This window comes from Lactuca virosa, chromosome 3 (assembly GCF_052849685.1).
Source record: "Lactuca virosa cultivar CGN04683 chromosome 3, Lactuca_virosa_CGN04683_v6, whole genome shotgun sequence".
Lineage (NCBI taxonomy): Eukaryota > Viridiplantae > Streptophyta > Magnoliopsida > Asterales > Asteraceae > Lactuca > Lactuca virosa.
In genome coordinates, this window is record NC_136428.1 from 41,408,986 (window position 1) to 41,433,657 (window position 24,672).

The 24,672-nt window shown below is 36.0% G+C and overlaps 1 protein-coding gene across 4 annotated transcripts in view; it reads left to right on the plus strand.

The window, feature by feature from the left end:
- The window catches only part of LOC145165533 (beta-amyrin synthase 2-like), a 29,061-nt gene extending 5,944 nt beyond the window's left edge, over positions 1–23,117 (plus strand). For 2 of the 4 annotated variants that reach the window (XM_079084265.1, XM_079084264.1), the window contains exons 7-19: positions 18,830–18,996; positions 19,074–19,262; positions 19,362–19,475; positions 19,601–19,720; positions 19,838–19,960; positions 20,045–20,143; positions 20,345–20,401; positions 21,146–21,192; positions 21,292–21,435; positions 21,534–21,711; positions 21,840–21,920; positions 22,022–22,105; positions 22,629–23,117. In XM_079084265.1, the coding sequence (XP_078940391.1) occupies positions 18,830–18,996; positions 19,074–19,262; positions 19,362–19,475; positions 19,601–19,720; positions 19,838–19,960; positions 20,045–20,143; positions 20,345–20,401; positions 21,146–21,192; positions 21,292–21,435; positions 21,534–21,711; positions 21,840–21,920; positions 22,022–22,105; positions 22,629–22,751 (1,526 nt within the window). In that variant the 3' untranslated portion in view covers positions 22,752–23,117. Of the gene's footprint in view, positions 1–18,829; positions 18,997–19,073; positions 19,263–19,361; positions 19,476–19,600; positions 19,721–19,837; positions 19,961–20,044; positions 20,144–20,344; positions 20,402–21,145; positions 21,193–21,291; positions 21,436–21,533; positions 21,712–21,839; positions 21,921–22,021; positions 22,106–22,628 lie in introns of those variants that run through there. The other 2 variants (XM_079084266.1, XR_013740106.1) reach the window with 2 other exon arrangements.
- The last annotated feature ends 1,555 nt before the right edge of the window (positions 23,118–24,672 follow it).

Here is a 24,672-nt window from a genome sequence, read left to right on the forward strand (position 1 = left end):
CGGTTACGATAGTATTCAATCTCATGGAAAAATCATCTACCGATTCACTGTCTTTCATCCGGATCACCTCGAAGTCACTTCTCAAGGTTTGAGCTTTAGCCTCCTTGACCCGATCGGCTCCCATGTGCATCATCTTGAGCGTTTCCCATGCTTCTTTAGCTGTGTCCTTCTCAGCTAACATCAGAAGTATGTCCTCTGGAATTGCTTGATAAATAGCCGCAAGAGCCATCCGATCTTTACGTTCGTCCGTTTCTGCATTTTTAATTACATCCCATACTCCTTGTGCTTGTAAATTCACTCGCATTTTTATGGCCCACACCGCGTAGTTCATCTTCGTGGGCATTGGATAGTGTAACGTAACGCTACCGTCTTTCTCGGTCCTTTGAAAACTTTCAACTCCGGCTTGAGAAGATGACGAGGTTGGTGTAGTCATTCTTGGCATATACTTGGGCATACACGAGTAAGAATTTTTTTTTTTTTTTTTTTTTTGAAGTACGGGGACCAATATGAACTTTTCAGAAGTTCAGGGGGCAAACAGAAGTTTTACAGAAGTAAAACAGGGGCTAAATTGAAATTTTTCTGAAAAACGGGACCAAAATTGCAATTTTTCTGAAAAACAGGGGCTAAATTGCACTTTCCGGGAGAACAGGGGCTAAACTGCAATTTCCAGAACTTTGGTCAGTTGCTGACGTCACTGCTGATGTCACTGCTATAGTGCTGCTACAGTACCGTCTTCTCCGTCGAACCCTGGTTTTTCCGGCGACTTTTCCGGCAGATTTGACCAACTTTGACCGGTGATTTGGAGGCCTTCCGGTGGTCAAAAAATTCAAAAAAAATATATTTTCGGAATCCTCAGAACGAGGCCTTTCCAACGGTGTACTCCGAAATTGTTTTTGAGACAAAAAAATTTCGACCAAAAAACAGAGAATGCTTCCCCCGGAGCTTAACCAAGCTCTGATACCACTTGTTGGGGTTGAAACACACTTTTATTCAGAACTAGAACAAAAGAGAAGAGCTTACACGCTCAATATTACAAGAAAAAGAAACAACCCTCTAATACTCACTCTAAGTATTACACACTACACTCTCTGTTTGTGGTGTCTTACAACTGATATTACAACTTGTATTTATACTAAAGCTAGCCACTATAAGTACTGTGACAATTTATTGTGTTCACCGTGTGAAATAAAGAAGCTGCCAATTCTAGTTGTTATTGTCAACAAAGGAGGCATTCATTTGTCAACAAAAGAGGGTGGTGCAGCTATTCATGGCAGGTTCACACCCAAGTATGTTTACACTCACATTTTCTAATGCGGTTTACAGCATTTTATAATGCGGTTTTTAGAACCGCCTCAACAAATATCTTATTTTTTGATGCTATATTTATTGGTGTGGTTTGAAAATCGCATCAACTAATAGTTTTAACCGCATCAATAAATGTCTTTTGTACTAGTGATTGGTAGTAACTGTGTTCTACTGTTTTAGATGTTTGTTTTTCATTTCATTCGCTACAAATTTATTCATGGAATATTTATTTGGCTCTCTTTTTCACGGATAAATCCCCCCTTGACATACATCAGAAACATGAGCAATCTAGACCTACGAGAATATTGTAAAAAGTAATTTGTTTTAATTCTTTTAGAATGAGGCTTATACTGTTATACAGGAATCAATTCACTTGATTCCTGAAGAATACAAAACAATCTGGACAAAAGTGAACAGAGAAGAACGAACAGGGGAAGAGAAAAAAAAACAATTCTGGGAATTTTTTTGGGCTGCAAGGAATTCTTATTGAGACATAAAAACTGAATAAAAAATACATAAGACATATGACATGTACCCTATTTATACTAAACGTGTATATCCTATTCTAATACAAAAACTAAAGAAAAAGGAAACTTTCCAAAAATGCCCCTGGGACTAAAATCTGTCCAATCTGAATTAACCCAACATTCTCCTCCTTAATTCAGATATGGTCACCATCTTCAAAATGATCAGACATCTCTAAGCCACCATTCATTTTCTGATGTTTTTTTCTCCTCCGCTTCTTCTTCTTGAGAGCCTTCTATCTCAAAACTGTTAAACGATAATCACCATCATTGTTCCCTTTTCTTTCTTTATCATTATTGTTCCTTTCTTCTAAATTCTCAGAGATCAGATCCGTGCATTTAGTATCATCAACATATTCTTCATTTTGGGTATGCAAATTTGCATTGTTTTGAACATCCTCTTCAGATGCTGACTCATACATCTCACGCTAGCTTTCCTCCTTAAAACCCCCTATGAGTTCTTTTACTAACGTTAGGGAGCCAATCATCTGTATTAATAACATCTGCCAAAATTTTGATCTTATTAGCATCATAAACATCAGTGCTCTTAACAACTTGTTCTCCTTCCCAAGTGTTTTTTGCCAACATGACCATTATATTAACATCCTGAGCAATGCCATTACTCTTTATCAATACAAAAGGATCGATAGTGGTTCCATTCTCGAGATTCACTTCATCTTTATCAGTTTTAACATCAAAATCCCCTTCTATTGCAAAACCATTAATGTTTCCCTTAGATTCCAACACCAACAGATCAACGAGTATTCCCTCATTTTCTAAACTTAGCTTTTTCTTTTTGAGATTGGTCAACTTCATCAGCCGAATCAGATTTAGGAGAGCTAACATCTACATATCACCCTCCAAATTAGTGTCACCAACAATAGTCTTAACCTCAAACTTTCCCACTACATCACCTAACAATGAGTAATACATGTTTCTAGCTTCTGTGCATAGTTCCCTATGAACTTTCTTTTCTGCCAAGTATCCTTCATACAAGCTTGTGTGACATCTGTAACCTCCCAATTTTCATAACAAATTTTTATGTTTTGAAAGATAGCACTTTATTCAAACATTCATTTATTTATGACTAAAGTCATTGTTTAACAATCAATGGTTAATTATTCAATCAGAATACAATAGAATATGCGGAAAACTAATACATGACGTCGATGCATGTGTACGGTCAAGCTTTGCCCTTCTCACGATCTGAAGAAGTACCTGAAATCATTTGTAATCAACTGGGTAAGTATGAAGCTTAGTGATTTTCCCAAAATACCATACATCACAATACATATACATACATCGAGTATCTAGGCTTACAATGCTTAAGTGGTTGTTGCCATCACCTCGCCCTTGTGAATATCTAGACTCACAATGCTTAAGTTGCGGTTGTCATCAACTCATCCCTTGACACTCAACACAAAGCTGAAATGCCTGCATTTTGGCCTTCCGCACAAAGCGGGAATGCCTCAACTCTTAACAGATCATATTAACATATAAACAGGCATTACAAGCAACAACCTAACAAGTTTATCGGTCTCATAGCATATCATAGCCTAATAGCATACTACAATCTAATCACATCCTTGCACACAAGGATACATATTGCAATATAAAGTATAGTGAGAAAACTCACCTAGTCAATTACTCAGACGACTATCAGCTATCCAACTGGCAGCTAACGCGTCTAACAAGTATTAACCTATAATATTATAACTTATTAATCTTTATGGCAATCTGGTGATAAAAGCTAAATCTTTCACTATTCCTAATGCATACTTCAAGTTCTATCAAATAAGGAAACCAGGTAAGATCATATCGGAGGTACGATCCGTTTGGTATATAGAGTATACTATTTTAGAAAATCCACTTTAAACATCTCCCTAGATCTAGCCTCGACATCACTCCCGTAAATAGATCAATCAATATTTTGACCTAGATTTACTAATAAATCTTATTTATAAATTTATAATAACGACTATGAATATAAATATAACTTACATTAAAGCGTACTAAGTTCAGCTTAACTTACAGAGTTTCTAGCAAAAAGTTCAGAAGGACGCGGACAGAACTCTGACTCCGAATACTTCATTTCATCGGGATTTCTAACGCCGCAGCGCCTCGCTAAAATACTCGAGACTCAGAAGTCGGATCCCAGAGGTTTGGGAGAGAGTTTGAAAGAGAGAGAGAGAGAGAGAGAGAGAGAGAGATTTGGAGTAAGGTGTGAGCAAATGAGCTGATTTTCGCTGCTATTTATAGGCTGCTCGAGGGGGCGCCCCGCGTCTAAGGATAAGAGTGTGTCGGGCTTTGGCACGATGGCCCCATTCATTCCAAGTGTCGTCATTCCTCTAGTCAATTTCATCATGTCTATTGGAGGATAGGGTCGTCTGAAAAGGCCACGTGGCACCCTCTGGGTGGTGCCACGTCATCGCCAGCGCGAGTAATTTTTTTGCAATTTTCGAAATATCATAACTTTCGCATACGAGCTCCGTTTTCGATGTTCTTTATATCCACGCGTTTGTATCGACGAGTACTACAACTTTCATTTAGACTTTTTCGACTAATTCCCAATCTATTTTAAATGTACAAATTTTGAAGATTACACTGTAAAAGACCGTGCAAATTCATAACTTCTTCACACGAACTCCATTCTCGACGTTCTCTATATCGATGGTTTTGTATTTATGAGATATACGAATTTCTTTTATACTATTTTGGTTAACAATCAACCGATTCACATTTTGATTTCTATGTCGCACACTATTGTACTATGTCGCACCGAAACTTCGAAAAATCATAACTTCTTCATACGAAGTAAGATTTAGGTGTTGTTTATATGCATGATTTTTGTAATTATGATTAATACAACTTTCGTTAAGAATACATTGGCTAAAAAGCAATATAGCAATTACCTTGAATCGCGTAATTACTTGTTTATACTATAAAGTGAAAATTTGGTGTTACAACATCAATCATTAGTTCTTCAAAAACCATTCCTTATTCGGACAATGGATTGAGTATAGGTTCTTCACCTTCATTAAATAAACACCGTGGTCTAATTTCATTCAAAGTTGTTTGATAGAGTTGGTTTTCAGATTGCTTTACCTTCATGAGCAGTCGGTTCTTGTCATCGTGGATCCATAGGAATAATCCGTGCATAACGATCCGATCGCCGTTATGTACGAGTTGACCCAAGCTAATAATATTACTACATAATTTTGGTATGTAATATATTGCTTGAAGCATCCGTTGGTCACCATTCTTAAACTAGAATATAATTGACCCTTTTCCCTCAACATGTACCTTTCAGCCGTCTCCAAACTTCACATATCCTTGAACCACTCGATTAAGTTCATTGGATTTTTCTTCATGACCGGTCATATGATTGCTTGTTCCATTTTCGAGGTACCAAAAATTGGAGTTATTTTTCATGTTTTACTCCGTTTTTAGATTTGGGTTCATGTTTTCTTCATTCAAGAATACTTCACCTTCAAGCACTTTGTTTTGAACCACTTCCATTAGTAAAGCTAGATCGTCATCTACATGACCTTGGGCTAGGTTTGCTTCGTATTGTCTCTCTTGTATTGGGTTCTTGCATTCGGAAGCATAATGTACATATTCTTGGAAATTGGAACATTAGGTCTTACTTTTGTCTCAATCATAATTCGCACCACGAGTTCCTTCACAGGACTATTGGTTGTTTCCTTTTACATGACCTTCACTATTTGCACAATTTCCACTACGACCTCTTCCTCATCCACCATGGTTTTGTGTGTTGCTTCTATTGTTTTCCCCCGGAGAACAAACATGGTATTCATTTTTTTCTGTCCATTCTTGGTGAGTAGGTAACAATTTCTTTTCATCTTGTCCTCTCCTCAAGAGCTTTTGGTCTCCCGACGACTTCTTCAATAGACATGGTATCAAGTTCAGTAAATTGCCCGATGGTTGATGCAATTTAAACGAACTTAGATGGCACGACTTATAGGATCTTCTTGAGCATTATGCTCCCTTGTTTCTAGAATATAAATGTACGGATGTTGCTTACTACCGATTTTTGTAGAAACAAATCGTCAACCTCTTTCATGCTAAGAATCTCGAACTCCGCCTTTAGATATTGCAGTTTTGCTATTTAAACTCGATCTACACCCATATACATGATTTTAAGTGTTTCCCACTCCGCCCTACACCCCTACCCCTATGGCCTGGAGGAAGTGATAGGAGGGGATTTGATCCGCTCTATAGAGGTCCGCGCGAACTGTCGATGCAGCTTCTAACTATGCTTTCTGCGGTCTCCGTTTCGACTCTTCCGCTGTGAAAATAATAGGTTGTTCTCAGGTGTAAAGGAAGAGCTGCTAGTAACAAGTGAGGGAAGGAACCCCAAGGAAAGAAGAAATCAAAGCTCTCTAGCCAGGATATCATACGAGGATCTAACCTCGACCAACGAGAGTGTAGCTGATCGACCTCAGACATAGGGATTCTCGGACCGGAACAATGGGATTCGCTCGACCGAAGGGATTTTATACGACCTCTCATGAGACAAGAAAGCAGAAGCTTCTAGAGCCGTATCCTAATCTGATTCTGAAACAGAACGTGACGGAGGTCTAGTTTGTTGATGAGTGAGCCCCATCCGATGAATGTGTGGACTTTTCCATTTGCTTCTCCACTACCGACAACAAGATCTCTTACGGGATGGATTGGTAAATCACCGCCACAACCATCTTATGATTCTCGGCACCAACCGGGTTCAGGGGATTCTTAGGTTCAACCACATCCCAAAACTCTTGTGCTTTCATGAAAACTTTCATCTTGATCGTCGATGCCTCATAGTTGGTTCTCGTTAAGAAAGGGTAAGTCATCTTCAGTCCTTCCATGGTGGGGTTGTGATCGTTTTTTATTCTATACTCTGATACCAAGTGTAAAAAATAAATTTTTTAATTCTCTTAGAATACAAAACAATCTGGACAGAAGTGAATAGATGAGAACGAATAAGAGAAGAGAAAAAAACAATTCACAAAATTATCTTAGGCTGCAAGGAATTCTTATTGAGGCAGAAAAACAAAATAAAAAAATACATAAGACATGTACCGTATTTTTACTATACGTGCTAATATCCGATTCTAATACAAAAACTAAAGAAAAAGAAAACTTTCCAAAAATGCCCATGGGACTAAAATTTGTCCCATAATCTAAACTAACTCAACAAATGTTGTGTCGAGCTAGAACTAGCAATGCAAATTGGAATGAATCAAACAAGAAAAATGTAAAAAATTTGGCTCTTTTATTGCTTCTGATGGACGTGTATGTACTGTAACTGAATTGAGTTTGGTACTCGTAGAAAAGTAGAAGACTTTATTTTTTAGTTACAAAGAAACTCCATGCACATTGACTCCAATTTAAGAGACAAACATTTGAGTTGGGACCAAGTCTTCCACCTTTGATTTCATACTTAGAAGTTCTTTCAACTTCTAGATCCAGCTAGAGACCTGAAGCACTCCCTCCACACATGTATAGCCCAATGATATCAAGTTCTTCTCAAACCCTTGAATGTGTTGAGCACCCATGATAGTCCTCACTAGTTACTACTTAATGGCACAATCATATTTTTATTGACTCATTGCCGAAGTATTAACGAGTTGTCGAAAAAAGTACACACAAATTTTTTTCTATAAAACACAAGTCAACCATTGCAACCCTTCACATAATCATTTCAACTTTTCATATCGGGGTTACTATTTTTTTAACAACAAGAATGTTTTTATTAGTGAAAGCTAGAAGAAAATTACAAGCGTACCTGAGACAGATTAGTATACCAATCACACCATTTGCTTTGATTACCTTTTCTACTTCTATTTTTAAGCTAGAAATAAACATAAAATTGTACTTCACTCACCAAGATTTTATCCTGCTTAACCTTGTTGTTGTTGAAGATACGATCATTCCTATAACACCAAAGGACCTAAATGAGAGCAAAATAACAACATGCTTCACACTCCCTATCATGGTTATGCATAACGAACCAGAAGTGATATCAAGCATCTCATCGATCAACTGTGGATTGATAGGGATAACTGGCCACTAAAGGTTTGTGTGAGTTGCTACTTCCTTTACCATAGAACATTCCAAAAGTAAATGATTCTTATTTTTTGGGAATACATTACATGTGGAACATAGGCCAGAACCTAATTAGCTTGACTAACTTTAACCACCATAACTAAAATAACAACCAAAAACCAAAACATGTTAAAAATCTAGATTATGCTTCAACATCCCCCACTAAGCTAGACTTTTACAACACTTAGTTTAATTATACTTCTTCATAAAACATCCAACCTTTAATGCTTTAGTAAACAAAGATGCAACTTGAACTTGGTCACTTATACTTCGCATCTGATTGGTATCATCATTTGCACTCTCTTGTTGAAGTTGGTGGTTACTACTTAGCATAACTAACTTTAACCACCTTAACTAAATAACCTATAACTAAAAATAACTACCATAACCGAAACATGTTAAAAGTCTAGATTGTGCTTAATCGGAATTGTAACTGTTATTGTTATCATTAATGTGTAATACAAGAGGGGTATATAACACATATATTTACACTCTAATCCCTATACCATAATAACTATCTATATTCCCCCACAAGCTAAGGCCAGGTAAGGACTTGTAGCTTGGATCGTAACCCTTCAAATCTTTGTGAAGATAATGGCTTAGTAAATATATCAGCAATATGGTCATCTATGGATATAAACTGTACTGAGAGCTTTTTGGCAGCAACCCTTTCTCTTTCAAAGTGAAAATCGACCTAAAAAATGCTTCATACGTGCATGGAACACAGGATTAGCGGATAAATAAGTGGCACCAAGATTATCACACCACAATAACGGTGCTTTGGTTACCGGAATGCATAGATTTCGTAATAGTGTTGCAAGCCAAATAACTTCAGCAACAGTGTCGGCTAGAGCTTTGCATTCAGCCTCAGTAGATAATCAAGAGACAGTCTTCTGTTTCTTGATGACCAAGAAACTAAATTGGAACCAAGATATATGACATAACCCCCGGTGGATCGACGGTCATCTTGACAACCAACCCAATCAGCATCAGAATAAGCAGTAACCAGATGGGATTTCACATCTCCATAAGCATGGATGGTGTTGTCACATGAGGGTGTGAGGTGCAGACCAAAGTTACTGGTGCCATTGAGATATCGAAGGATTCGTTTGACAGCATACCAATGGTTGTTAGTTAGGGAATTCATAAAGTGACAGACTTTGTTAACTGCATAGGTGATGTCTGGTCTAGACAAGGTGACATACTGTAATGCACCAACCACTTTACGATACCGAACCAAATTTTCAAATAAGGGACTATCGCCGAGGTACAGAGAGGAACCAGTGGGAAGAGGCTTTGAGACTGGCTTAGAAATGCACCAGTATTATCATTACCAGAAGGCAATGATGGCTTTGTTGTTTATAGTGATGCATCCAAGTTAGGCTTCGGGTGTGTTTTGATGCAAAATGGTAAGGTGATTGCTTATGCCTCACGACAGTTAAAGGTTCACGAGCGTAAATACCCAACACATGATATGGAGTTGGCCGCAGTAGTGTTTGCTTTAAAGATTTGGAGACACTATTTGTATGGGAAAAGGTGTCAGATCTTCACTGATCACAAGAGTCTGAAATACTTGTTTGATCAGAAAGATTTGAACATGAGACAACAACGGTGGATTGAGCTATTAAATGATTACAATTGTGAAATATTGTATCATCCAGGGAAGGCAAATGTTGTAGCTGGTGCACTAAGTCGCAAGGAAAGAAGAGAACCACCTAAGATTCGGATGATGAAGATTAATGTAACCACTAGCTTACTAGATGATTTGAGAAAGAGTCAGGAGGAGGCCTCGAAGGAAGAGAGGTGGAAAAGTGAAAGAGTGGTGGGAGTAATACAATCATTGGAAAAGGATAGTCATGGCTTGAAGTGCTTCCAGGGAAGGGTTTGGCTACCACGAGTGGGTGATGTGCGTAAATTACTTCTCAAGGAGGCACACATGTCGAAGTACTCTATCTATCCAGGAACAAACAAGATGTATCAGGACTTACGAAAATCTTACTTGTGGCCAGGGATGAAAAAGGATATAGCCTATTTTGTTGAAAGGTGTTTGACGTGCTTGAAGGTGAAAGCTGAGCACCAAAGGCCTTACGGTCAGTTACAGTCAATGGAGATTCCAATGTGGAAATGGGATCACATCACAATGGACTTTGTGACTAAGTTACCAAGGAAACCGAAAGGTTATGACGCGATTTGGGTAGTTATGGATAGATTAACCAAATCGGCGCACTTCCTCCCGATCAAGGAGATGTACCCGTTGGAAAGGTTAGCTAAGTTGTACATTGACGAGATAGTAAAACTACATGGAGTTCCATTGTCTTTTGTTTTAGATCGGGATAGTCGCTTTACGTCGACATTTTGGGGTGGCTTCCAGCGAGAAATGGGTACTCGAGTAAAATTGAGCACGACATACCATCCGCAAACAGATGGGCAAAGTGAACGAACAATACAGACGTTGGAAGATATGTTACGGTCTTGTGTTATTGATTTTGGAGGGTCTTGGGAAACTCATTTGCCGTTAATTAAGTTGGCCTACAACAATAGCTATCATGCAAGTATAAAAGTCGCACCATATGAGGCTCTATATGGTAGGAAGTGTAGAACTCCATTATGTTGGAATGAGGTGGGGGAGAAACAATTGGCTGGACCTGAACTTGTTCAACAAACTACCGACAAAATCCAGGCGATTAGGGAAATGCATGGCATTCATAGCACGTTCCACGTCTCTAATCTAAAGAAGTGTCTAGCGGATGCCGCCATGGAAGTGCCACTTCAAGAAATTAAGGTTGATGAGAAGCTACGATATACTAAAGAACCTGTCGCAATTATAGATCGAAAGGTCAGAAAGTTAAGGAATGTGGAGATACCGCTGGGGAAAGTTTAGTGGAAGTATCATAAAGGTTCAGATGCAACATGGGAAACCGAGCGAGATATGAAGACTAAATACCCTCATTTATTTGCTTAATTCAAAATTCCGAGGACGAATTTTTTCTAAGGGGCAAAGTTTGTAATAACTCGTGTCAAAATAAAAATATATAATATATATAATCAGATTATATTAATATAAAAAAATGATTAGTTCAAAATTAATGGGTTAATTATATGCAAATTATGAGGTATTATATCTAGAAACCGTCAAACCGTCATCCATGAGTAGGCAATAAATTCGAGCAACTGAGGGGATAGTAACTAATGAAACCTTAGGCAATATATGGCGCTCGAAATTTCTGGTGGAAATCCCACTGGAATTGCAACAATCGACTGAGAATCAAGGGAGAAATAGGATGTGGAAATCCTTGAAGATTTTCGGAGTTTTTCTTGAAATTAAGGTATGATTATTCGATTTAAGCTTGATGTAGTTGCTTAGATAGATTAATATGGCTGCTAAACGTGTTTTGGTTCGACCTCTTTTATCAGTTTCATCCAAGTAGTACCAAAATCGACAAGATTTATAAGAAACATTTTTTTTACAATAGTTGTTTTATCCACTCTGTTATGGAGCGAAATTTAAATAATTGTTTATGGATTATTGATAGACAAAAGTGGAGATAAACAATGGTGATTTTTATTAAATTATTTGATATCGTTTTGAGAAAAATCAAACTTCAGTATATTTTAAAAATGGCAGAAAATAAAATGTTTTTTTTCGGGTGAAGAAGAAGCAGTTACGGGTCTTGGTACAATCCATCTAATGAAAGTCAAATATGCTTTATTTAATCAACCGGGCAATATGGGTGAATGGTTGAAGGTCACTGTTCATACTTTTATCATTTTATGGACGTTTTATTATTCCAATTATACAAGAAATACATTTTTAACGCTTAACTTTCAGTTTTATTTATTTTTGGCTATCATCAAAGAAATCAAGAATTACAGATCTAGCCTGTGAGTTATATAAACTTGCTGATTAAATTGAAGTTATGAAAATGAATACATATGTACTTTTATATTGTATGGTTAAAAATATTTTTGGAAGTTACCGAATGGTGTCATAAAAACATTTTAGTTTAGTTTGGAGTTATTTTCTTATTCATATTAAAGTATTATTTCTAAAAGAAAGTATTGCAATATATATTACAAAAAAAGAATTATAACTATTATTTGGTTGGATGAGACATATGGACGGTTGAACCAAAATGATCGCATAGAGTGTTTTCTAGAAGTGAGCCTTAGAAAATATGTTGGTTAAATGCAGGGTGCGTGTAGCGTGACAAGCTTTGGTTAAAACCTAACGCCAACAATGTGAGTTTCGTATGAATTTTGTGGTTGCTTGCATGAAAAGTTGATTCTAATTTATTTGCAATTACATGTTACCTTCGTTATTGCTATGAATATTTGTGTGAATTTTATGAACTATTTCATGTAAAATGGTGAAAAGGGTGGGTGACATATATATAGGGAACATGTGTATTAACTACACGGTCTTATTATTAGTCGTCGTACAGGGTGTCAGTACGCGGCGGAGAGCTTACGCTCTGATTAATTAGCCGTAAGCATATTTGTTGTGCCCGGCGGAGGGACTTGTTCCCTGGAAATGACAGTAGTTCCCTAATGTGTCACCAAGGGTGGAAAGAAATGAAAAGAATTATATTTGATAAATTGTTGCATTTGTTTTTATTTTATTGACGTCAATATGCATGAAAACCACGAACTCACTAGGCCCTAGGCTTACCCATTAGAATCTTAAAATGCACGCAACCCAGGAAATAATGTGGCAAGTGGCAGCGGGAATGGAAAGAATAAAGCTCAGTCTTGAAGAAGGCGACAAGTTTTGAGGAGGTCGTAACGCACCAAGTGTTTATTTAAATTTCTATTTGCTTCCGCTATTATTAATAATAATGACATCAATATTTAAATTTTCGAATTTTAGATCTTTTTGAGACCATGTTAAGATACTATTTGTATTTGAAATTTGGGGCGTTACAACAAGTGTCCATGTGCCATTCCGGATTAGTGTAGCATACTCATCATCCATCGGCTGCTGCCAATTAGGGTTTTTAACATCAATTAAGAAGGTGGTAGGTTCTTGTTCATAGGAAGTAGATGTATGAAATGTCGATGGGTTAAACCGAGTTGTTTTCTTCGGTTTTTGATGAAGGTTAGAAGGGCGAAGGCAAGTGTAAGAGATCTCGATAGAAGGTGGTATGGGTGGTGAATTTGGGTCATGAGTAGGTGGTTTACTGCGCTGGCGTTCGTATATGCGAAAGGGGGTGGCAAGTGGGACGCTAGCAGCTACTGGTTCAGCAGAAGTAGGCGTGGCAACTGATAAGTCATATGATGGTGATGAAGATGTTTGTGTAGTGTTTAGTGGTGAGGTGTTAGGACAAACATGAGATGGATAGATGGAAACATATGGGTTGGAGGTGGGGGGGTTGTAAGTAGCACATGTTTTGGTGCCAAGAATGAGAAGAAGCTCTCATGAAATCGGACATGCCAAGAGATATACAACTTGTCATAGGTTGAATCAAGACATCAATACCCATGGTAAGAGGAACTTATCCAAGAAAGACACACGAGATAGACCGGAAGTCCATTTTATATGGATTGTAATCCCGAACGTGAGGAAAGTATTGACTCCCAAAAACTTTGAGGAAGGAGTAGTCGGGCTGGTGCTTAAAGAGGTGCTCAAAGGGGGATATGTGAGAGGGAGTTCGAGACGACATACGGTTGATTAGATAGACCACAATGTCAAAGGCAAAATGCAAAAAGGTATTTGGAACGCTAGATTGAGAAAGTAACGTCATCCCGATCTCAACAACATGACGGTGACGCCTCTCTACCAAGTCATTTTGTTCACTTATATGAGGTCAAGAGAGACGATGGAAAATACCAAGGGAGCTAAAGAACTGAGTTAATTTTCAAGCTTCACCCCTTCATTCGGTTTGAACAGACTTAAGTTTTGTGGAAAACTATCCTTTAGTAGTTGTCACACCCCCAAAACGGAACGGCGTAAACGTTCGGGGGTGGAGGACGTCATGTTCAGTATCACAACACATGCATCATAGTAATCAAAGTAACAACGACCATTGTATAAATAATAAAGTGTTTACAATGTGTTAGATTCACAAAATATTGACTCCAAAGTAAATAACAAAATAAGACATTAAGCTATATGCTCCATCTTCTGAATCCCAGTGCGCGTACCTGTCTACTAGTTTCCTGAGAATACAAGTTATTTTGAAAGAGTAGATCAGCATTTAAGCTGGTGAGTTCATAATTATTTTAGTGATAAAATGTATACTATAAGTTCTTTTTAGAAAAGTTCATCTGTTCCTTCAGAAAATCCTATATTTTCTGATGTGATGAATGATAAGTAAAAATGACTCTACAATTCCTTCTATGAGTACTAAATGGATACAAGCTATATAAAACCCAGAGTAAACAGACAATCGATTGTGTAAATCTGCCCTAAGCCCACAACCAAACAAGGAACATGAAATGAGGCGGAAGTCACACATCCCATTGTTTGTTAGATCTTCATTGTATATAACCCTGGCGTATTCATTTGGTACTTACGGAGTTAACTGTAATAGTTCCTTTATATTTGATGAAAACATTCCTTAAGAAAATCATATATTTCCTTTAGTAAAAATGGTAACCACAATAATTCCTTCTATAATCACTTAGTTTATACTAGCTATATATAATCTAATATTGAACGGACAGTTGAATGTGTGAATCTGCCCTAAGCCCACAACCAAACAAGGAACAGGAAGTAAGGCGGAAAGCACACATTCCACTGCCTATCGGATATTAATTATATATAACCTTGATGTATAAAATAAGGTATTAGAGAATTAACCATTTAAGGTCCTTTAAGTTATACTTGTTTAATAAAGCGTATCAAACCTTTTATAGATAAGTTTCTAGTTTCACCTACTTAATGTTCTATCCGAAAAGTATGTTATGACCTGACCCATACCTGTTACTCCCTATGATTACTTGGTGTATACATGATATATATATATATATATATATATATATATATATATATATATATATATATATATATATATATATATATATATATATATATATATATATATATATATATATATATATCAATATCGAATAGATAATAGACTGGGTGAATCTGCTCTAAGCCCACAACCAAACAAGGAACAGGAAATGAAGCGGAAAACACACATCCTACTGTCTGTCGTGAACTCTTGAAGATTATGCATTGAAGTGTTGTTTCAAGGGTGGAATCTACTGTTTCTAATGAACATTAAGAAGATAGATGAGATACTTACTTATTGGAAGCCTTTGGAGTGTTCACGGTTGAAGATAGTTGAGAGAGAAAGGGATGTTCACGGCTAGAGTTTGGAGAAATGAAGAAAAATGGACCAATCTCTTATATATATGAGTAGTTCACGGCCAAGTGAGGGTTCACGGCCGTGAACTCATTTTGATGGTGATTCCGGCTTGATTGCAACTCATAGAACTCAAGTGAATACTTCCTAACACACAATCCTTAAGTGTACTAGGCTTAGAAACTCTGAAACATACCCTTAACACAACATAAAGGCAATAGAAACAAGTCTGACTTTCGATTGATTGAATTGACTTACGAGGTAGAAATTTTCGAGTTATCACAGTAGTGGTGAGAAATTGTTTAAACACATTAAACACATCCGATTTTCGTTTAAGAGGAAAAATCCACATAAAGCAAGAGAAATCATCAACACATAGCAAAAAATAGTTGTGACCATCAGACGAGGTCACATGTGCAGGACCCAAAACATCGCACACAATAAGATCTAAAAAAAATTACTTGTAAAAGTAGACGTGGGCAACTGAAATTTGGATGATTTTCCAACATGACATGAATTACAAAAGGAAACTGAAGTTTTTCTAGAAACTGGAAGAAAATACTGAGAACACATAAATTTTAAAAGTTATGGATAAGGATGGCCTAGCTGTTGATGCCAAATGTCATAAGGGGGTTTAGTGGTGGTGAATGCAACTTTGGGAAGACACTGAAAAGAAGGAAGACGAATGCAGTAGAGCCCATTGTTACTTGGACCCGTGAGGAGGGTAGTTTTGGTAGTATATCCTTAATAGCAAAAAAAGAAGAGTGATATTCAAAGAAGACATCATTATCTAGACAAAAATTTTGAACATAAAGAAGGTTCTTTTTAATTTCTGGAACATAAAGAATATTGGGTAAGGAAAACATTTTTAAAGGAGAGTGAAAACGAGTAGAATCAATATGAAGAATTGGTAAACATGTACCATTGCTGACATGAAGAGCATCTTCACCAAAGTAAGGTGTATGACTGTCAATAGATGAGAGATCATGAAAGACATGATTATTGGAGCCTGTGTCAGTTAGCCAGGTGGCAATTTCGGAATGATTTTCTGCGAAGTTAGCTGATGGTTGTGGGCGCGCCGGCGGATAGTGGTAGAGTCATGTTTAGGGCATTGGGAGGGGATGTGGCTGATGCCACATCGATTACATGTTCCAATGTCTTGAGTGGAAGCCCAAGGTAATTGAGTTCTAGTACCACCTGATGAGGAGTTAGAGTTGCCTTTGCCACAACGGTTGTTGGACCCACGACCTCGAGAGGATGAAGGTCAGTTAGTATAGAAAGCCTGGGGGTGGCAGGTGTGGTTGGAGCTGGGTGAAGTTGAAAACCGAGTTGAGCAACCAGCTGTTGAAGGGCTTGCATTTGATCAGGAGATATAGTAGTAGTGGTAGGAAGGGAACGGGTTGATGAGGTGGTTGCAGATTCTTGGATAGGTGCAATTGTGGGAAGAGTTTTTTTTACCATAAATTCATGGTCTGCAAGAAGACCATGAAGTTCTTGAAAAGAAGTAGTTGCTTTTCGAGCAAGGATGGTTGATTTAAAGTCGTTGTATTCCTCACGTAGACCAGAGATAACGAGCATGACTAGATCTTTTTCTTTGATTGGTTAACCAATATTGGCTAGGGCATCGGAGTATTCCTGAGCACATAAGAGATAGGTAGAGAGAGTTTCTTCAGGTTTCATCTCCATTTTGAGAAGCTGAGTTTTGAGTGTAAATTTGCTAGAAGACGACTGAGGGGCATAGGCTCAATGTAGAGAAAGCCAAAGATCTTTTAAAGTTGTACCTTGTGCATGGGGATAGGCTGATTCGGAGATGGTGGATAGTAGGAGCATGCGTACATGGTCATCATTGGCTAACCAGACAACATATTAGGGATTTGGTTGGGGTTCGACGATGGTTACTTTTTTTTGCCGGTGGTAGGGTAGGGTTGGGACAAGGAATCGATTCGTCAATATAGCCAAAGAGGTTATTGGTAACAAGAAACGGTTGGATCATAATTTTCCAAAAGCCATAGTTGGGAAGAGAGAGTAAACGGAAACTTGTGGGAGTAGTGTGATGTTTTCTCAGTTGCGGAGAAGACATAATTGTAATTGTGGTTGTTGTCAATAACGTGTAATACAAGAGGGATATATAATAAATATATTTACACTCTAATCCCTATACTATAATAACTATCTAATACGCTTCAACATTCCCCCTTAATATATACTTTAACAACACCTAGTTTAATTAGAATTGTTGGTAAGTATCCAACCTTTAATGATTTTGTAAATGAAGATGCAACTTGGTCAATTATATCCCATCTGATTGGTATCATCATTTGCACTCTCTTGTTGAAATTTAATACCATCCTTAGTAATAGTCATTTGTGATCCATTATATATACTTCATCCATGTACATCATCATGATCATGTACCTCGTCAACATTATTAACACAACACTCGTCGTTCTTCTCTTGTCCACAATGACTCACTTTAGCACAACAACCATCGTTGAATTCCACTACATGCTCATTATCATGGCCATAACAACTATCTTATACTACATGCTTCACCTTTTGTATATTCTTATCATGACCATAACATTTCTTTTTAATCCTAAAACCATACGAGCATTGTGTGTTTTTGGTTATGTGAATAATTTGTACATGTATGTGAATGACTCTTTGTGCTTCTCAAACTTGTGTCTTGAAGCATAAGGATACTATTAACCTTAGAACGGTCACATCCCAAATTAAAATTACACTCACACCTTCCAAAACATGTGGACAACTTCTCTTTGTCACAAATAAACAATGCAAAAACTACCATTTTCCATAATGTTTTTCTTTACAACAATCTCTAACATATCACTATCTTCATTAGGATTCATTATAAAATCCTAAAACTCATCATTAATATTGCTCATGATATTTCCTTTCGGGTTTTTTCTCACACAAACACAATATATAAGGTGCACAACATATTTCTTCTTCAACAACAACATACCATCCATTTTGTACTTGACTATCGAGAGCATCGTCAAAAGTCACGAATATCCACTAATCTAGAACCATGAACATGGCTCTGATATTGCTTTGTTGGACTTGATCTTAAAATATAACTATTACTAAAAGTATGTGTTATTGTGTAAATCAATGATTTTTATACATGAAAATTTCCTCAATCAAAGTATGCAAAAGATGATTGCTTTACACAATAACATATACTTTTATTAACTTGACACCATGTTATAGAGATACATACACTTATATATAGGTACACAATAAAGTCAACAATTCACACATTTTCATATTAGCAGTTACTACTTGGGTTAACTAACTTTAGCCACTATAACTAATTAACCTATAACTAAAAATAACTATAATAATCGACACATGTTAAGAGTACAATAGTTGCTACTAAAATGTAATTGTTTAGTTTCTTGCTAGCCAATGCTTGCCTATTTTAATAGAGTGTTGTTTCCAAAAAATAATATGTATGCATGATTACATCATACCAGATTTCAAGATCAATGAATGTCAATGACCATGTATAATGTTGATAAGTTCACCCTTACTAGTTTGTTTGTCCAAATACAGCAAAAATGTGGTGTTTTTGTCGACTGGTATACATGCCGATGTCTTACTTATACGGAAAGAGGTTTGTTGGTCAAATCAGTCCTTTGGTTTTACAATTACGAGAAGAATTATACACACAATCCTATGATCAAATCACCTGGTTTAGTATAAGACATTTGTGTGCAAAGGTGAATTACTTGCTTCCTTCATTTGTTTGTTTATATCTATTAAATTCTTATATGCCTATGCTAACTTAATATCTCAGGAGGACCTATACTATCCTCATTCTTTACTACAAGATCTAATATGGGACAGTCTTTACATTTTCACTGAGCCAATCCTAACTCGTTGGCCTCTTCACAAGTTACGGGAGAAAGCACTCAAAACAACCATGGATCATATCCATTATGAAGATGAGAATAGTCGATATATCACAATTGGTGCTGTGGAGAAGGTAAGGAGAAAAGAAAATCACATAAACATTCATAGAAATATTAACAAGTACTTCTTATGGTTATGTGTATTTATGCCCCCCTCTAAACAAACTGTGCAGGCCTTGTGTATGCTTGCATGCTGGGTTGAGGATCCAAACGGGGACTACTTTAAAAAGCACCTTGCCAGAATCCCAGATTTTTTATGGGTTACTGAGGATGGGATGAAAATGCAGGTCATACAAGACTACCTACTCACAAAAAACATATTTTTAATGATGCAAGCTATATAGTTCAATAGCTAGGTTAACTTAATTAGATCATTCCGATTCAAAAGTTTGATGGTTTCATTTCAAAATAGAGTTTTGGCAGTCAACAATGGGATGCAAGTCTTGCCATTCAAGCTTTGCTAGCTACAGATTTGACCCACGAGATTGGCCCTACCTTGAAGAAGGGACACAATTTTATTAAATCCTCCCAGGTTTCTAAGGCCTAAATTAAAGTTATTATGCATATCTTGGATTACTAGTTATACATAAAACCGAGTATATATATGTGATTGTGGATTAATGCATGGCCTTGATCAATTTTTATGTAGGTTAAGGACAATCCTTCTCATGACTTTAAAAGCATGTATCGCCATATTTCTAGAGGGTCGTGGACCTTTTCTGATCAAGATCATGGATGGCAAGTTGTAGATTGTACTTCTGAAGGGTTGAAGGTATTTGTATATATATTTTTTCAGAAACACATAATCACACAATACAAAATAGCCTCTCAATATCTACTTACTTTCTATATTTAGTGTTGCCTTCTATTGTCAATTATGCCCCTTGAAATTGTCGGCAAAGAGATGGAGCCTCAGCAACTTAGTGAGGCTGTAAACGTAATACTTTCCTTAAAGGCAAGCATATATTTCTTATATTACTTTTCCTCTCTTTCATTTCATGGACACACTAGTAGAAAATTTTTGTTGAAGAAAACCTAGATGTTGGAAAAGATAAAGGGGATATAAAGAAAATATAAAATAATTAATTTACATATCTAAATTGTTAATCTTGTGAAGCTTGAGAAGTTCCTTTTTTTAACGCTCATGATAATATAGAGCAAAAACGGTGGGCTATCAGGATGGGAACCAGCAGGATCATCAAAATGGTTGGAGGTAACTTGCTGTTGAATTGTTCCATTTTATTGAATGTATGTGTGGAAAAGTTGCCTCCAAAATTAGCAAGTGGTAAATAGTTCAGGGGTTATTTCCGTAACTTATCATTTACTATTCATAGTTTGACTATGAATAGTAATCTAATATGAAATTGAAATTGAAAATGAAATTGGACGGAATGGAGGTGCAGACATTATTATATGTGTATAGTAATATGCAATATGAATTTGAAGATTGTAGGCGCAGCAATTTTTGGACGGCATTTTTGTTTTCATATTAGATTTGTATTCTCCTCTTTGGCTATAAATAGCCAGAGAGATTTAACCCACATATAACCCAAACAATCAAAATATATATATATAGTAAAACATTACATATATATATATATATATATATATATATATATATATATATATATATACTAATACACCACCATATATATTTTAGCCCTCTCATTCTATTTGTAATCTCTTTCATAATCCCTGTAAACACTGCAAATTATAATGAATTGTTTCTCGGCTTCCTCCGCCCGTGGTTTTTTCCCGATTTGGGTTTCCACGTAAATTCCTGTGTCTCTATTCTATTTATTTTATTCGTATTTCGTTGTGATTATTACGCTTTGATAATTTTTTATCCCATTCCGCATTGAGCTAATATTATTTAAGTCTATTCGGATCCTTCGTATTTCACAACAGTATGTGTTCGTTATGATTCCTTACTTATTGAACTTCGATTCCAATTTAGATTCTCAATCCTACAGAATTCTTTGAGGACGTTGTCATTGAGCATGAGTAAGACTCAAATATTGTTTACTACTTACATGTTTTCTCTGATTACCAATCATACTATATAATTTCAACTTCAAGAGACTTATCATGACTGTGGACCAGGTATGTAGAATGCACATCATCAGCAATGCAGACCCTCGTTTTATTTAGGAAGTTGTATCCCGAATATAGGAGGGAAGAAATAGATAGTTTTTTTACAGATGCATGTGGATACCTAGAGAAAATGCAAATGCCAGATGGTTCATGGTTTATTTCTCCTTTCAGCATCAAAGTCAAAATTCTTGAAACTGTTGAAATGACATTTCTATTCTTATTTTTCTAACTTAAAGATCCATGGATTTTAGGTATGGAGAGTGGGGTGTGTGTTTCATATACAGTACCTGGTGGGCTCTTGGAGGACTGGCAGCAATTGGGAAGACACATGAAAATTGTCACTCAATCCGCAAAGCTGTCAATTTTCTGTTGAAAACACAGAGAGAGGATGGTGGTTGGGGAGAAAGTTACAGATCTTGCTCTGAAAAGGTAATAAGTCAAGAAGACAAGTTTCCTATTATTAAAAAATATCGATCCATTTTAATCATGTCACATTATACACGTTTAAGCATGGCTTAGTATACTTAGTTTCATCTCCGTGGTTACTTTATAAACAGACATATGTAGGTCTAGAAGGAGGAAGGTCCAATTTGGTACAAACTGCATGGGCTATGATGGGACTGATTCATTCTAGGCAGGTCAGTTCTTATTTTGAAAAAAATTCATATCATATCAATTAGTTACATTATCTTGTCATTTATATTTGTATTCTAATACATTCATGTCTTCAATTGTATAGGAAGAGAGAGATCCAACACCTTTACACAGAGCAGCCAAGTTGTTGATTAATTCCCAGATGGAAAATGGTGATTTTCCACAACAGGTAATGCTAACCATAAAGTTAGAACATCCAATATAAATAATTTAATTGAATGATTAGATGAGATGGAATGTCTAGTTTACATTCATTGTATTAAACTCAATAATAATGGATATGGAGTTTAATGGTCATTAAACTCTTTAATGAGAAACATAAAAATTTTCTAATATTAACAAATAAATGGTTTTAGTTTTATAAAAATATGTTTTGTATAGTTCAATGCATTTTTGAGAAAAATGGTAAAGTTGTATGAAATTAGGAATGATTATGTGTCATTCCATTAAACTCTATAAAGTTTCATCCATTATGGGTACTCTTAGTTTTATGGTTAATGGCATCTCCAATACATGATGAATAACCCAACAAATCATGGGTTAAACATAAATCCCTCTAATTTTCAATCAAATTAAATGAGATACTAAGAACCTGATGATATTAAATAATATATAGAGTGCTAACCAAGTTACAATATCAATTTGTGGGTGGTTCTTGTATTTGCTAATTACTTGAAAACTGCATAATGTAGGAATCAACCGGAGCTTTCAAGAAAACATGTACCTTGCACTATGCACTTTACAGGGATATTTTCCCAATATGGGCTTTAGCTACTTATCGTAAGCAAGTGCTCCCACAACCCACGAGCATCTAGCACAGTACCATCATTGCGTATAGTTACTGATCATGTACTATACCATAAAAAATTTAATTTTTCTCCTCAGTGCTTTATTAGTTTCTATGAAACTACCCATGCTTCCAAGGATGTTCACAAAAGAACTAGGATACCTTTTAATTAAATATGAGAGGACGATTTTTGGTAGATGGCACACTGAAATGTCGAACAATCTAAATTTATTTTACAATCATGTTTTCTTTGTTTTGTTCCTTCTTTCTTAAGTTTTTCTTTCAACTAATGTATTGATCCCCATTAAAAGTAGATAAAGTAGTCATTGAAAGTGCTTCGACACTTCATAAATTTCAAGTAAAAAGGACAAGAGTTGTGAACATGCAACATGATCTTTGGAAAGCTAATGAAGGAATCTTAATGAGATTTCATTTATCATTTTCAGGATTTACATGTAAATGTAAATTTCAATTATATGATCCTTTTCTGAAGAAGATATATCTAATATAATGGAATTTACACTTTGCTTATAGTGACCTATGAGGCCTATATTCATCTCCTTATTTAATTATTTGGATGTTGCTACTTTATCAACTTTGTAATCTTATTAAACTCAATGCGTGCCTCTCTCGTTAGTTGTGAGTATATTTATACATGAGTTGCTGGATTGCATGTACAAGGAAACCTTCCTAACTTATTAATAATAAGATCGATCCTAATATAACAATTATTGTATAATATACATATGCCTAACACACCCCCTAAATCAAAGTCGGAGGTAGAAGAATGCTCAGTCGATTGTTGTAAACAAAAATCATATAAAACTTTTGACATGCCTTTAGTGAATATGTCAGTTATTTGATAGCGAGAAGGGACATGTAAGATGTGCACTCGGCCTTTGGAGACTTTCTCTCAAACAAAATGGGTATTAATTTCAATGTGTTTTTTTCGTTGTTAAACAAAATCACTTGAGAGATATATCATGCTAAAATTATCATTCTAAATAAGAGTAGCTTTTGTGACATGTAAATGTTTGAAGAGTAGATTATGACTATGTTTGACGTGCCATAACTAACAGCTGATAAACTAGCTTACTTTTTGAGTTTTTTAAGACGTAATGTTTAATTGAAAAGTCAAAAGATAGCTTATAACTTTGTTTTTTTTTAAAAGCTACTTAAATTAGTTTTTCAAAAGCTTTTTTATAATTTTCCAAATACACTTTTTTTTCGAAAGAGAAATTTTCCAAATATACTTATTAATTAATATAAAAGCATATTCTTTTAAATGTCTTTTATGTCATTTTATATATTTCAACTACCTTATCAGTTAGTTTACCAAACATTATTTTTTATCACCTAGCTTTTCCTCTATCAGCTAGTTTTTCAGCTAATATGTCAAACATAGACTACGTCTCCAACATGTTTTAGGGACACAACATATGCAACTCCCTAGTATTTAGCTTTAGCGTTGTAGGGAATATGGTAGCTTGTTGTTTATACGACTACAAATAGATCCAAAACTTCACAACACATCAAAATAAAAAACGGACAAATTTAAAACACTTAACACTTTCTGTCAAATATCCATGTATGTAAAGAAGAGTACAAAGCAAATGAAGAATATGTGTAGCAGTAACACTTAAAATCAAATACACCTTTCTAATTCACAATCAAGGGAACCGGAAAGGCCCACTAATTTCATTCGCACGGATTAATTGTATCCCAAAACAATGAATTGGTGATTGCAATCAGCCCTGACCAAACAAAAATAATCGTCGGAGTCCTCCCTCTTTGGCCCATTACCCAATAGCTAAAAAACAAACCACCGAACAACCGGCTCCACTGTTATATCACAGTGTAAATTGTTGGTGATTTTAGTGTTACCAATATATTTTGGTATAATTATTATTAATAATGAGATAGACCAAGCTTCATTTACTTACCGAGCT